We start from the raw sequence: 15,560 nt of genomic DNA, 5'->3' as shown, positions 1-15,560 counted from the left end.
CCAGGAGCACTCTTCCACTGAGCCACATTCCCAGCCCTTTTTATTTGTGTTTTTAGACAGGGTCTCACAGACCTGTAATCCCAGCCACCTGGGAGGCTGAGGCAGGAGGATTCCAAGTTTGAGGCAGTTTCACTGGAGAAGTAGCTCAGTGGTAAAGTACCCTAGGATTCGATCCCAAAATCCAAAAACTTTTTTGGTAGTTGCAGATGGACACAATACCATTATTTTATTTTATTTGTTTTTATATGGTGCTGTGGATCAAACCCAGTGCCTCACATATGCTAGGCAGGCACTCTGTCACTAAGCTACAACTTTTAAAATGAAGAGATAGAGACTCACCAAATTACCCAGGCTAGCTTCAAACTTGCAATCCTCCTGCCTCAGCCTCCTGAATTACAGGTATGGATATTTGAAAGGTGTTGATGCTTAGAATGAGACTGAAGTAGACCTTTAAGTTCAAAATGTGGCTCAACTTTTTAATAATCTAACAATTTTATATTTGGTACTTAGGGCAACAATTAAGAAAACCGACCACTAGAATGGATCTCCCCAAGGATCCCTTTATCCTTCAGAAGCCCCGACTTCCTTCACATATTCTTCTCCCTTCCCCAGCCCATCTTCCATCTCATCCCATGCTCACCTCCTGGGGCACCCGTCCTGAGCTGGGCTTTTTCATAGACAACATTTTCATTCAGTGGCCAAAGTAAGGCTCTAACCAGTTATGGGTTTGTACTCCTATATCCAGCCAGCCTGAAGCTTCTCAGTGAATTGCGACTTTGAGGAAGGAATTTTAGCATGGATTCCAAAGGCATTTAGAAGGAGTATGTTGGGCTGAGGTTGTAGCTCAGTGGTAGAGCACTTGCCTTGCATGCATGAGGCACTGGGTTCAATCCTCAGCACCACATAAAAATAAATAAATAAAGATAGTATGTCCATCTACATCTAAAAAAATTTAAAAAAAAACAAAATTTAAAAATTAAAAAAACAAACTGAATGAGTGTGTTTCCAAGACTCCCCCTCCCCTGCCTGGCCCAGCACACATGAGCTAGGCTTAGGGAAGCAGTATATTCATTGAATGAACTTTTTTTTCTTTTGTTGTGGTACAGGGGAATTGAACCCAGGGCCTTGTACATGCAAGGCAGGTATTCTACCAAGTGAGCTATACCCCCAGTCCCCCAAGAACATTTCTTTATTGAGCTCAAATAATCCCAAACCCCTGTGCTGGGGTCTGCAGAGATGAGTTCAATAGAATCCCCTTCTCAAGGACCTAAAATATGGACAGGAGATGGCAGCAGGAGGTGATAAGATACTAGGAAACAAACTGGAAGGAAGAAAGGAAGGAAATCATAGAGCTCTTCAAGTTCAAGGCCTTCAGGGGACCTGAACAAAAAACCAGTGCTGTGGCCATGCTGTGTGTGGCATGGAAATCACCAAGGAGAAGGACAGACAGCCTCAAGTGCTAAGGAGGATGGGCTTTGTCCTGAGAGTGGTGAAGAGCCACAGAAGTCTTCAGAGGGAAGGGAGAGGGGGGATGAGACCACTCTGTTCTGAAAGTTGTACCAAAGGGGCTTGGAGCTGAGCAGAGGGGAGTTAGGAACAAAAACCCAGCCCTTATTTTGCTTACCGAGTGTGTGCCCTGATATGGCCTGTAGTAACCTGGACAAGAGGTATCTTTGGCAATTTAACTGCTAGAAGGAGGGGCCTCTTTGTTTTCTGTTCTGAGGCCCAAGGTGTCCCCCTGCTGCCAACAGTCCTGGACTATGTAATATAGAGCCCATGAGGATTGCAAAAGGGAACAGATTAAGAGAGATTTCAGAGGCCTTGGGGAACAGAGAGAAGCCTAGAGGGTGTGAATCCTCAAAACCTACAATGGGCCTTGAGCTGTCTGGAACAAGCCCAGTCAGGGCCCAACACCTGCAGGAAAACAATGGGAGCTATACCAAAGGCTGGTTCCTCATCTGGTCTTACTGTGGGGACTACAGCCCCACCAGGAACCCCTAGAGGCTGCACAGGGCTGACTGTTGGCAGGGAAGTGAGCAGGGTGTGCATGTGGGACCACTGAAGCAGTCTGTCTCCCCTCTTGGCCTCTGCATGGGTTTCCCTGGAGACCGGTCTTCTTACACTCCATACTTCTGGGGGTCCTTCTGCCTTTAAGTTATTGAGCATTATTGGTTAAGCTTTCCCATTTTCCCACATTCACCAAATCAGTCCAGATGCTGAGGAGTGTGTGGGGGACAGGAAGAGGGTTAAGGGTCATATGCACACACACACTCATGGCCAGGAGGTGCCCTTAGGCATCACTTAATTGCAGACCGGGAGCTTGCACAGAGGTGCAGCCAGCTTGCCCCTGGTCCTGCCTTTCTTGCATCATTCTGTCATGCAGAGCTAGGACTGGGACTTCACTGGCCAATCCTGGGCATTCAGAACAATGACTGAATTCACATAGGCATTAGGGTCTGTTATTCAAGTCCTGGCCGGTAATCTAGACATGCCCACAAACATCGTGTTTAGCTAGTGATGATCATTGTCAGGTGTTTTTTAATGGACAACAATGACAGAAAAAGATAAAGTGCCTTATCCTGGTGAAGGTTGGTCTTAATCTATGAACTCACATCCTCCCTCTCTCTCTTCCACTTCTCCCCCTCCTCTTCTCACTACTGCCTCTGGCCTGGATTTGCAGTTTTGGTCCCCAAGTTTGCTCTCCAACGTCCATCCCACTCTGTCTTGGATATTTGGGATGACTCATTCGTATTAAAGTGTTGGCCCTGGAATAGGGTTCCAAAGGGCATGGATTCTCCCATCCTAATAGGGTTTCCCTGTCGGCTCTCCCCATACCATACCCACAGGGGGTGGAGGGAAGGTGGAGCAAAGGGGGATACCCTTGCTGCTGGACACTCCAGGTCCTTCCAGAGGAGCACAAGAGCCAGGAGCTGAAGAGATCCCAGCTCCACAGGACGCTGGGGACAGTGAAGTGGGGACAGAGGAGCAGATCACTCTGAAGGTTCCTGGGGCCCTCCAGGACCCTGTCTGAAAGAGACACATCAGCTTCTGGTCCTCCTCCCCCTCCAGCCTAAAGGAAGGACCCATCTCCAAGTGACCTAGAACCCCAGAAATCTCAAAGATCAAAAGTTCCTACCCAGATTGCTCCTTAACGTTCCCCAGGGAGGATGCTAAAAACTCAGATTTCAAAACTCAAACTCTGCATGTGTTGATAATGTAGAAAGCCCCAAGATGTATTGTTGAATCACAAGATGTGGAGATGTGGGTGTGGTGAATCACTTTTAGATTTTAAAAAATAGCAGGGGGTGGGGAGATACAAATCCATATTTGAATTTGCTCTTGTTGACAAAAATAAATAAGATGCACAAAACTAACCACTAATGACAGTGGTTATCTATTTCAAATGTGGTAAAATACACGTAACGAGTCTTGCTAAGTTGCTTAGGGCCTCGCTAAGTTGCTGAGGCTGGCTTTGAACTCGTGATCCTCCTGCCTCAGCCTCCCGAGCTGCTGTGATTACAGGCATGTGCCACCGCGCCTGGCATCAAAGCCATTTTTTAAAAATATATCTAATTATAGATGGACACAATACCTTTATTTTGCTTATTTAGTTTTTTATGTGGTGCTGAGGATTGAACCCAGTGCCTCACGCATGCCAGATGAGTGCACTACCACTGAGCCACAACCCCAGCTTGTCAAAGCCACTTTTAGGTGCACAGTTCTGTACATTCACATTTCGGTGCTGCCATCACCACCACCCATGTCCTGAACCTTTCATCTTCCCAAAATGAAACTCCGTACCCATTTTCTCCTTCCTCCAGCTCCTGGCAACCCCCATTCTACTATCTGTTTCTATGATTTTGACTACTCTAGCTACCTCCTGGAAGTGGAATCATACAGTGTTTGTCTTTCTGTGACTGGCTTATTTCACTTAGCATAATGTCCTCAAGTTCCATCCATGGTGCAGCCAGAATTTACTTCCTTTTTAAAGCTGAATGATAGCCCATTGTATGTATATACCACATCCAGTCATCCATTCATAGACACTCAGGTTGCTTCCATCTTTTAGCTATTGTGAATAATGCTTCTAGGAACATGGATGTACAAATGTCTGAATCCTTGTTCCCAAATATTTTGAGTATGTATGCAGAAATGAAATTGCTAGATCTTACGGTAATTCTGTTTTAATTTTTAATTTTTGGAGGAACTGCCATATTGTTTCCCACAGAAGCCACATCATTTTATATTCCCACCAGCAGGGCACATGAGTTCCACTTTCCCTATATCCTCAATAACATTGTTAATATCTGACTGTTTATGTATACATTTAAATGGTAATCTTTTGAAGGGATACATAGGAAATGGGCAGATGGGGAACATGGAGGGGACCTTCACTGCAAGCCTTTTAATACTTTCTCCATTTTGAACTAGCTGAATGTATTACTTATTCAAGAAACTAAATTACTTTGCCAACATTTATTAAGAAAATTTCCAAACATCCAACAAGTTTGAAATTATTTTGCAACAATAATCCAGATATCCACCACCTAGATTCCACAATTACTATGTATTCTTCTTGCATTACCATATAACTATCCATCCATCAATAATTTCTTAAATATAGAATATAGTTTCTTGGGCCTCTCCCAACACCTGCTAAGTCCTTCACATGGGCCTGGACCTTTGTGTGTTTTAATCAATTCTTCAGGTGATTGTGGCATTTGGGAACTTCTCTCCTGGTCCAGCTTCTCATTTCATGCAGAAATTGTACCTGCAGTTTATTAGCAGTTAGCCAGCCTTGGCCAAAATTCTTCCCTTGTCCAGAAGACTTACCCTCACAAAAGGTGTCTCCAAAGGAAGGTCTTATTTATCTCACTGGGGCCAATACAGCCCCCAAAATCATTCCCCTCCTGGCCTACCTCTTCCCCAGAACATGCTTTGATGGCTCAATGACACAACCTTCAATGTTGCTCCAGAACAGAACACAACTCTTCAACATGGCCTATCCAGAGAAGAGATCCATCGCTGGTCCCATGCCTCCCAGAGCTGGAAATTATTCTCCTGGGACTCAGTCTGCATGTGTCCTTTCTGCTGAGAAGAGCAGGCCACCTAAATGAGAGGACGGTATCTGTAATAGTCATCTTATTCACTATGCCAGGACCAGATCAGCCAAGCTGCTGGAATTAATAAGCATTCATGTCCTCTTTTAGCCTTTTTCTTTTTCCATAATACTAATGACTGTGATGGTGATGATGACGATGACTATGATGATCCAACAGCAGATAACACCAACAGGTCCCCTGTTGCATACCAATGTTGTTCCAGGTGCATTATTTGCATTCATTCCTTTTTATTGCCACAGGAATCCTATAGAGTAGGTACTATATCCCTATTTTTTTAAACAGATGAAACAACAGAAGCATGAAGTGATTAAGTAACTCACCCAAAGGGATGTGGTATTTTCTCTTTAGTCACCACTACATATAAATACTGGTCTTAACTTCCCAAAAGTCCTTACTATCAAATTCCATGATATAGATCCTCCTAGTTAATATACCTGTGCTCTCAACCTTTTCTGATGCCTCATTTCTTCTGCCTGCCAAAATTTAATAGTCTTCTGTCCCACTCTCTATCTCAATCTTTCTAGATGGTTAGAGACAGCCAGATAAATAAACTCAAATTAAGATGTCTCCAGCTGGTTTATTTACTGCCTCAGGTAAGTGTGTGTGCATGCATGTATGTGTGTGTGTACATATACAAATATACAACTCTTAAAGTAGAATTCTTATTTTAGAACATAAAACCATGACAGATTATGATAATAAATATTTACATATTGAAGGCAATATCATAGCAGGACAAGTGGAAAAGATACCAGGGCCTTAGAAACATCACATCTCTCCAGAAATTATATCACAAAAGTCTGAATCTAAGAATGGCTTGGACTGGCTCAGTCTTATTCCTTGGGAACATAGTGGGAGTTGGTACTAAGGTATTTGGGGCACCTTTTCCAGACCCCCAGAAAGTTCTAGGTAGAGTCATGATCCATACTATTGAAGGAGCTGAAAATTTTGCAATGGGTCCCTGAAGGTGCTGATGGAAGGAGAGAAATTGGGGAAGTCCTCTGAACCAGAGCTGCCAGATGAAACACAGGACACCCAGTTTAATTTGAATTTTAGATAGACACTAAATAATTTTTAATATAAGTATTTCCCATGGATGTACTTATACTAAAAAATAAAGCATTTGGTATCTGAAATCCAGATTTATGTGGGCATACTGCATTTTTATTTATTAAATCTGAGACTTCCAGGAAAAGAACACTGAAGACAATGCTGACAGCTCCTACCCACCCACTTCTGTCCTTGGGTGAGGTGGCCAGATGCACTACTTAGATGCTCTACCCTCAGCTTCAAGGTGTCCATGGAGCCAAAGTGGTGATTGATGGGACAGAAAAATGGTCATCCTATGGGGTCACACTCATGCTTGGCTATACATCTAGTAACTCCCCTCCCCCAGGAGAAAACTGATCTTGAGAGACCTCCCGAGAGGGCAGGACGGGTATTCCCCAAAATGGCTTCCAGTTACCCCACCTTTGATTCTCCTATATTCTTGATTTTTTTAATCACAAAAGAAATGCATATTCGTGGTGAAAATTGAAGTATCACAGAAAGTCACTCCAGAGAAAACTACTACTAGCAGTTTGAAGTGTCTTCTTCCAGATTTTTCTCTATAAATTCTATCATGTAGTAGTCTCATTTTCACAAATAGAATCATAGTGTACAGACTGCTCTGAAACTTGTTTCTATATCAGGAACTCCTTTCTGCACATATGTGTGGTTTCCTACTCTTGGTGTTACTCTGTCTCATTTGTTACTTAAATATATTTTTATTTTTTAATTGATGTATAGCAATTATACATATTTATGGGGTACAGTGTCACATTTCAATACACATATAATGTGTAATGACCAAATCAGGATAATTGGCATGTCCATCACCTCAGATATTTATCATTTCTCTGTGTTAGGAACATTCAAAATCCTCTTTAGTAGCTATTTTGTAACATACAATGAATTGTCATCAACCATAGCTACCCTACTGAAATAAAGAAGTAGGCATTGGATAGGGGGAATAACTTGTTTGCCCCCTTTATTTCAGTAGTGATTGGTCTTTGGGCAGTTTGAGCCCCTCTCTGAGTGTTTGATGAATGACAAATGCACTCAGGCACATCACACAAATATTTATGTGTCACAACCTTCCTGAGGCTGATTGACTGATCCTTCATCCAGTGCACAGGATGGGGATGCAGTTGGGGCAGGGGTCCTTGAGGGTGTAAGGACTGTGTGTGATTTTCCTGTTGCTGGGATGGGGAGACCTGTGCCTGGGAAGCCTCTGTCAAAGGGGCCCTGGGTCACTGTCTCCACCGTGAGCCCCTCTGACTCAGACTAGAGGCTCCTCTCCTAGCATCCTCATCAGGATCACCTGATGCCAGCAGCTGCCCAACCCCTGGGCAACGCCAAGAGCCTCCTGGTCTCAAACGGGTTGGGCAACATTCACTTCCCGGCGCTGTCCTACCGACCTGCTCGGTCATTAGGAAATGACTCCGCAGCGGCGGTCACAGTGACAGCAGCGGCAGAGGATCGAGCTGCCCGGGCCCACAGCCTCTGCGTGGCTCCCAGCTGCTCTGCGGAGGCGCCCGATAGAAAAGCGGATGCTACTCTTGGTCAAAGCCCAAGTGAGTCTGGGGTCCTGGCTGGGTGTGGGGAAGGAGCAGGGCAGTGTTCTGAATTGACGCTGGAGTGATACTGGGGAGTGTGTGTGTGTGTGTGTGTGTGTGTGTGTGTGTGTGTGAGAGAGAGAGAGAGAGAGAGAGAATATGATGCGTGTGTTGCTTATGGGTGAGGATGTATTCATATCTAAAATTATAGGGACTTGCATTAAGGTTCTAGGAGAGAATACCAGGTGCCTAGAAATGTCATTGTCTCTTAGTGGCAGTGGTTTCCCAGGGATGGTGACACCTGCTCCCTCTGAAGATGGTTTACCAACCATCGCCTTCCTCCTGCCTCACAATCAGCCAGAGGGACAGCTCTATTTAGGGTCATTCTGAGAAGGGAAGTTTGGGTAGTCACTCTTCTATCCACGTTTCTTCATCTACTCCTTGGACCAAAGTTTGGAAAGCCTTTCACAAAGGCCCATGGAAGCCCCCAGTAGATGAGACAGTTCACAGTGAGGGCTGTGTAGTCAGACCATCCTGGGTTCAAATCCTGGGTCTGTCCCATACTAGCAGCGTGACATTGAATAAATTACTTCACTTAAGCAGTCTGTAAAATGGAGATAATACCTACCTCCCCAAAGTTATTGTCAGAATTCAACCAGGAAGGGATGCAAAATGCCAACCACATAATTAGTGTTCAATAAATAGTAGCTGTTATAATTATTTATTATTAGCTCAACACTGGTCCCATCTCAGAAGGAAGATTTTCCAGTCTTCTTCCCCCCAATCTCCCAAGGCACAAATGGGGATGCTTTTGGCATACAATGCTCTGCTTTGTCACTTCACTAGCTTGTGTCCAGACTAGAGCATGTTCCTTGCGCTTCTTCTGCTGCCTGTTCCCATATGCAGCACTCAACCCAGTCAGGTCCACCAGAGGAACTCAAGGATGGAGAATGGCATAGAATAAAGAGAAAGGAGAGATGCGAGAAAGGAGGGGTCATAGAAAGACCGAGATGAGAAGAAGAGGGAGAAGGAGATGACATTGTCCAGGTGTGAATGCCATGGGTCTACTGAAACAGAAAGGATTGCAGTGGAAAGAGGCCATCAGTGGAGGCTTAGGATGTCTTCTGCATTCCTTGGACCCCTTTTACTTTTCCTAGAACTCACATGAGAAGTAAAAAAACAAAAACACCCCTCTCTTCCCCCTTCCCTGCTCATCCAGAGGACAGTGCTTCCTGAATTAACTAATATCTCTTCACCCAATCTTATCCATTGGTTCCAATAATGTTCTATCATCTGTGGGATCTCCTCTCTTTGCTATCTCTCTCTCCATCATCTTCCCAAATGACCCTGGGAAAGTCTCTCCACCTCTCTAGACCTCACTCTGCTCATCTATAAAACTAGGAGATTCAACTAAACAATGGCTAAAGTCCATTCTTCCCCAACATTCTTTTATTTGCTCTTATTCTCTTGCTACCTTGTCCCCTATTTCTCAGCTTAACCATTTAAGCTACTGATCATCAATCTTCCTTTAAAAAAAAAAAAGTTCTTTTTCAAGAAAGTGTCCTTTTTCAATAAATGCCCTCTAGGCTCTAAAAATTCATGAAAGATGTTCATGATCATTGCTTGTCCCCAGTGTGTAAGCTCAATATTAAGCAAATACCAGATTCTCAGTAAACACCTGTTGAATATTAGATGGATGGATGGATGGATGGAAGAAAGGAATTACTATTGTATACCTGTGGGGAGTTATGAAATGCAGGAGGACATATTGGTAATTGGTTAGCTTGAGAAAATCATGGTCATCTTGATAATAACTCCTTGGTTAGTTTAGGCATTTCCCAGTGTGTTATGAAATGAAAACTGATAAACCCCAGAATTACCATTTTAATATTTATTCGTTGCCCATTACTTACCTAATCTATGGTCATGTTGTTCGGGTATTCTAATTTTAGGAGAGGTGCCCCCTCTTTTAGTTAAGAACCATAACAGAGGTTACCAAAGCCCCCTCTGGGAGAATAGGGAAGATTTGATCTTCCTTCTTCGTGTCACCTCTCATTTACTGAACACTTAACTGTGTGCCATACTCTTCACTTGCATTAAATCAGGACTCTAGGAGGAAAGTAAAACCATTATTATCGACTTCATCGTACAGATAAGAAAGTAAGGCTCAGAGAGGTTAGAAAACTTGGCCAAGGTTATAAATACAGACAGAAATGGATACATCAAGTATTAAAACCTGGTTCCATTATCTGAGTCCTTGACTCCCTTCCCCTCACCTAGACACCATATTGACCACTTCCGAGACCGAATCTGCAACCCCCTGCAAAGGTTTTGGTACTGACTCCATGATCCTAGGTCTCCCATTACCACCACCAAATATTTTCACTCTTTCTTAGTGATAGGACATTTTCAGCTTGGCAAAATGGACTTGGAACCAAGCCAAGAGAAGAGAGCGATTCTAAAAGATTTGTGATCTTTATCGTTTGTCCTTCCCAGTAGCTGATCTCATTCCCATCATATCTGTCGGGCCTCAGGGATGGCCACACAACACTACTTTGTCAGTGTGTCTCGGGTCTTTTGTCTCTTGTCATGGAAGGAAGAATATAATCAATAACAGGCAAGCATGGTTCCTTCCAAAGAGGCTGTTCTAGATAGGTTTGGGCTACACAAAGACCCATGGATGTCACCACATGTCCGAGCAGGTTTTTTCCTTTGAAATCATGGACAGTTCTGCTGAGAGCATTTGGGGGGATGTCTCCTTTGTAGCCAGATACTGTTTCAACCCACCATGTTACTTTCTAGCGACCCCATAGTTTTAATCTCAAACAATATCATGCCACTTAATCTCTCTTTTACTTTTTCACCAGATTTGTCTCCCAGTGAGTTCTGGCCATTTCCCAAACATCAGACACATCCTCCAAGGATGAAAATCTGCCTTCACTGAGGTTAATCAGCAGGTTCTCTGACTGCCTTAGGCAGCTGTGAAAGAAGAATTTGAAGAATGACTGAGCATGGTGGGTGTTTAACTATGAGGAGGGCCAGCAGGCATTTCCATGTGTAAGTTCCAGGCTTTTCTATGAGGGATTGAATCCAGGGCCTCACATATGCTAGGCAAGTGCTCTACCACAGAGCTACATCCCCAGCCCCTCTGAACTTTAATTTTTAATTTTTATTTTTTTACATGTTACATATTTTTTATTTGTTCTTTTTAGATACACATGGCAGTAGAATGAATTTTAACATGTTATACATACATAGAGTATAACTTATTCTAAATCGGATCCCATTTTTGTGGTTGTACATGATGTGGAGTCTCACTGGTCGTGTATTCATATATAAACATAGGAAAGTTATGTTCGATTAATTCTACTGTCTTTCCTACATCTCCCCTCCCTTTCCTTCATTCCCCTTTGTCTAATCCAGTGAGCTTCTATTCTTCCTCCCCTCCCGCCTTTTAACCTTTCTTGATCTGAAGTAAAAGTTGTTTTCAGTAAGTTAGGCTGCCTGATTTTGGAGATGGCTAAAAGAGATGAGTATAATGAATGAAAGAAAAATCCTGTTTTCTTTCACATCTCAGATTGGTTTTAAGTGTTAGCATCTGCCTATCAGAGAGAAACTTTGGCTTTTGGTTTTTTGGGGATTGACTTATTTCACTTAGCATGACAGTCTCCAGTTCCATCCACTTACTGGAAAATGCCATCATTTCATTCTTCTTTATAGCTGAGCTTTATTTTTAAAACAGTCATAGCTTTATATCCACCCTTAGCACAGAGGAATGCAATCCAGTGGCTGGAGGAAATTCCATGCATCAGCCAATCCTAGCGGAGGGGGAAGGTTAAGAAGTAGTGGGCAGTTTCTGAAAAATGGACACTTTGGATACAGACCCAAATTGAAGACTGGACTGAGCCAGGACATACATTTTCTTAGCTCTCTGTTTGCCCTGGGAACTGGGTCCTCCTGTCTTCACTTCTGCATTGGATCAGGAAGAGGTGAGGTAGTGACCTCACCATGAGTACATGTCATGGTTGGGGTGAGGCATCGGGCACTTGGGGGTAGTTTTCATCACGCTCCACACACCTCCTTTCACAATCCACCGTGGCTTGGATCTCTCATCTGTTTTGTAGCACCCCTTCCAGAAGCTTCTGTGCGTCTGCTTCCTAAGACTCTTAGGTCTCTAGGTCTTAGGTTTTGGTTTGAATCAGATAGGGCACTAAAGAGAAGCAGCAGAAGAGGAAAGAGTGGGAGTACAAAGGAGAGGAAGGGACAAAGACAAAGCTTAGAGAAATCCCTTGAGGCAGGGGTGTGGGTGGAAGTTAGGAAGTGGGGGAGGGGGAAGGAGGAAGAAAGACCTGGATGTTCATGATCCTCCACCTTTGTCCTTTGACCAGCTAAACTCTGCCTTCTCTGAGGGGTCATGTCAGAAGGGGAGAGCAAGGACAGCTCTGGCAGCGAGTGCCCTGTATGCTACGAGAAGTTCCGGGACTTGGAGGGTGCTAGCCGGACGCTGAGCTGCGGCCACGTGTTCTGCCATGACTGCTTGGTCAAGTATCTGCTGTCCACACAGGTGGACGGGCAGGTACAGAGGACCATCGTCTGCCCCATCTGCCGCTATGTCACCTTCCTCAGCAAGAAGAGCTCCCGCTGGCCCTCCATGTTGGACAAGAGCTCGCAGACCCTGGCTGTGCCAGTGGGCCTGCCCTCTGTGCCCTCGCCAGACCGTGGGGGCCACACAAACCCTCTGGCCATCTCCCAGCAGGTCTGGAGACCATCCTCGAGTCAGAGCACCCAGCTTTCCTTAGACTTGTTGCCCAGCCTGCCCCGGGAGTCGCAGATCTTCATCATCAGTCGCCACGGGATGCCCCTGGGAGAGCAGGACACCGTGCTGCCGCGTCGCAGCCTGGCAGAGCTCTCGGAGGTGTCCCCCGCTCCCAGCTCCACCCGCTCCTTCTGTTGTCGGTCAAGGGCCCTCCTACTCATCACCCTCATCGCCGTGGTGGCTGTGGTAGCAGCCATCCTGCCCTGGGTGCTGCTGGTGAGGAAGCAGGCATGAGTGGTGTCACCCAGAGGGATGGAGGAGTGAGGTCCAGCCTGAGAGCTGCTCTGTGGCCTGGTTAGCCATGGCTTGGGTGGGGGCGGAGGGAGCCCTGGTCGCAAACGCGCTTTGAGGGAGGAGCCTGGACAGAGAGAGGGGTCCAATACCGTGAGACTGGAAGTATGATGGCTGTGCTCCACCTTCACCCACCCGGTCTCAGCAGGAGTTAAAGGCTGGCAGGGAGGCGACAGCTGAGCTGAGCTGAGAAGCAGGTGCTCCACATGTGGCCCCTATGTGTATCCTCAGCAAATACCACTCCTCTAGGCCAGAACTTAGCAGCCTGGGCAGATCCATGGTCACTGCCCATGGGGTCACCAGCCCTGAGGTGCAGCTACCTGCTAGGTGACAAGCCTGAAGCCAAGGGGGCCTCCTTCAGAACAAGGAAGTTCTGCTGGCCTGTGTCTTGCCAGATGGGGGCCCAGTGGCAGACCTCTTCCAGAATTCTCACTGGGGATTTTCTAGGTTTCTAATGCAAACCGGAACAAATAGTAGAGTTGGTGCCAGGGCCCAGGTTCAAGTTTCCCAGAATCTTAGCACCTGTACACAACCTTCCCAGCATCCCAATCCTCCCTGTCTTCTATTCACCAGCCTGGAAGATCTTCCCTGGGTGGGAAGCTGATCTCAGAGGCTGTGGCCCAGGCTTGGCTGGGGGAAGCAACAGAAGAGGGTCAGCCGGGAGAGCTGAGGCTACATGGGCTGTTGACAGAGGCCACAAATAGAGTCAGAGATCTGAGTCCTCTGGACCTACCTCTCAAGGAATGGGCCAGATTTTAAGTTTTGGGGATCTCAAGGGTGGAGTGGAATGAAAGGCAGGGAGTGGAGGGGAAGCTCGACAGGCCAGACTGGAGTCAGCTGAGAACTATGTGGGCAAATTAACCCCTGGAGGCTCCCGCCTCCCTCCCAGCCCAGGTCCTCCTCCTTCTCATGACCCAACCATTCATTAGAAGCTGCACCAGCTGGGCCAGTTCCTGAGGTGGATTCTCAAGCCAAGCTGGGTGAGGAAGGGTGGAGAAGAAAACAGCTGTGCTTGGCGGGGACACTGCTGTCTCAACAAATGCCGAGAACCAGCTGCTATCCAAGGCTGCTTCATCTGAGGACCTTTGACGAGGCCCATCAGAAAAGCTCACAGTGGATCTTGCCTGAGGAGCCAGTATGCAAGTGAAGAGCTATTGGCTGTCTGAGGCCCGTAAGCCAACCATGCACAGAGGGTGGAAAGCAGCAAAAAACCTCCAGCTATTGTCACAAGTACAGGGGGTTGGCACCAGGTGCCAAAACTAAGCCTTCCACAACCCATACCCCTCTTATCAAAGTCTGCTATCTGTAGGGAGAAAAATAGCACTGTGCCTCTTATCTGGTTCCCAAATAGCTGTAGGTGGTCATCATTTGGGGACTACTAGGGAGTAGGGTCCACAATGCAGGGACATTTGTGACACAGGGAGGATTGCTTTAAAGCACTTATGAGCTTCCTTATGCCTTTTCTGAGACCAGAGAAGAACATAGGTGCTATGGGGGTATGCCAGTGGAATGGGGGGTATTTATTTTAGGAACAAAAATAACTTTGCAAAGACTCTAATGAGTCTGTCTTCACCTCAGCCAAGCTGCTTTAAAATGTTGTGAATTTCTAGGGACCTCACTGAAGTCTTTTCAGATTCTGTTGTGTTTGCCCAGAGTTTCTTTCAAAATACCTGCAGTGTTTTCATATCATTCAGTGGTGACTCCTAGATGGTACTTCTTTTATTTTCAAAGAATGCCAAAAGCTATTTTTTAAATAAAGGTATATATTTTCTCAAAGATTCCAAAGACTCTGTGATACAGGTGGGAAGTTCTGAGCTTGGACTTTTAGTATAATTCATGTAAGAATTAAAAAGATTTGGAAACTACAAATGCAAATGCCCCTTAACACCGATCTATTTGTAAAAGAAATGCAATTTAAAATTCTGACAGCATTCTTTTTTTTTTGGGGGGGGGGATTGGGTTTTGAACCCAGAGGTATTTTACCATTGAGCAACATCCCCAGCCCTTTTTATCCAGTTATAGGTGGACACAACCTTTATTTTATTTTTATGTGGCGCTAAGGATCAAACCCAGTGCCTTACTCATGCCAGGTGAGTGCTCTACTACTGAGCCACAGCCACACGACTGGCATTCTGGTGGTTTTTTTTTTTTTTAATCTGCTTATCAAACCCTGAAAGAGAACCTTCTCTGCCACTGAGGCTGAGGTAGGTAGGGGAATTGGTGGTGGGAATGCATATGGTAAAGTTCTTTATCAAGGGAAATTTAACATTTTCTATCAAAGTTTCCAGCAATTTCTGTTCTAGAAATGTATCCTACAGATACACTTACATGTATGAGCAGGGACATGTGTATAATGTTATATAATTGCAGTATGCTTAGAATAACAAAGGATTGGGGAAACCCCCAAATGCTAATCAATAGGCTTCTGGTCCTTTAACTTATGGCTAGGGGCTACGGTGCAGTTATAAAGTGAACAAGAAAGGACTCATAAAATGATGAGGAACATCTCTGGGACACAATGGCAAATGGAAACAATCCAGATGTGGAACAGCAGATATCAGATACTACAATGTATATAGAAAGAGGGGGACATGAGAATTTATATTTTTGTTTGCTTATTTCTACATAAAGAATTTGGGAAGATACATGAAAAACTAATAACAATGATTAATTATTATTGTCCCTCTGGAAGGGGATGATAAACTGATAAGAGGAAAAGTTTTCACTTGACCA

At 45.0% G+C, this 15,560-nt stretch overlaps 1 protein-coding gene across 2 annotated transcripts; it reads left to right on the top strand.

The window, feature by feature from the left end:
- Window positions 1–7,555: 7,555 nt before the first annotated feature.
- On the top strand, window positions 7,556–14,707 carry Rnf222 (ring finger protein 222). Of its 2 annotated transcripts, none has more exons than XM_048798046.1 (3): window positions 7,556–7,738; window positions 10,588–10,734; window positions 12,109–14,707. In XM_048798046.1, the coding sequence occupies exon 3, from the start codon at window positions 12,135–12,137 to the stop codon at window positions 12,768–12,770; it is 636 nt and encodes a 211-aa protein (XP_048654003.1). In that variant the 5' UTR covers window positions 7,556–7,738; window positions 10,588–10,734; window positions 12,109–12,134; the 3' UTR covers window positions 12,771–14,707. The 2 variants fall into 2 exon arrangements, with proteins under 2 accessions (XP_048654003.1, XP_015360017.1); XM_015504531.2 differs by having other exon boundaries at window positions 10,588–10,777.
- The last annotated feature ends 853 nt before the right edge of the window (window positions 14,708–15,560 follow it).

This window comes from Marmota marmota, unplaced genomic scaffold (assembly GCF_001458135.2).
Source record: "Marmota marmota marmota unplaced genomic scaffold, marMar, whole genome shotgun sequence".
In the NCBI taxonomy this organism is placed as follows: domain Eukaryota; kingdom Metazoa; phylum Chordata; class Mammalia; order Rodentia; family Sciuridae; genus Marmota; species Marmota marmota.
The sequence above is the reverse complement of the archived record's forward strand: the minus strand, read 5'-3'. Positions and strand labels throughout refer to the sequence as shown.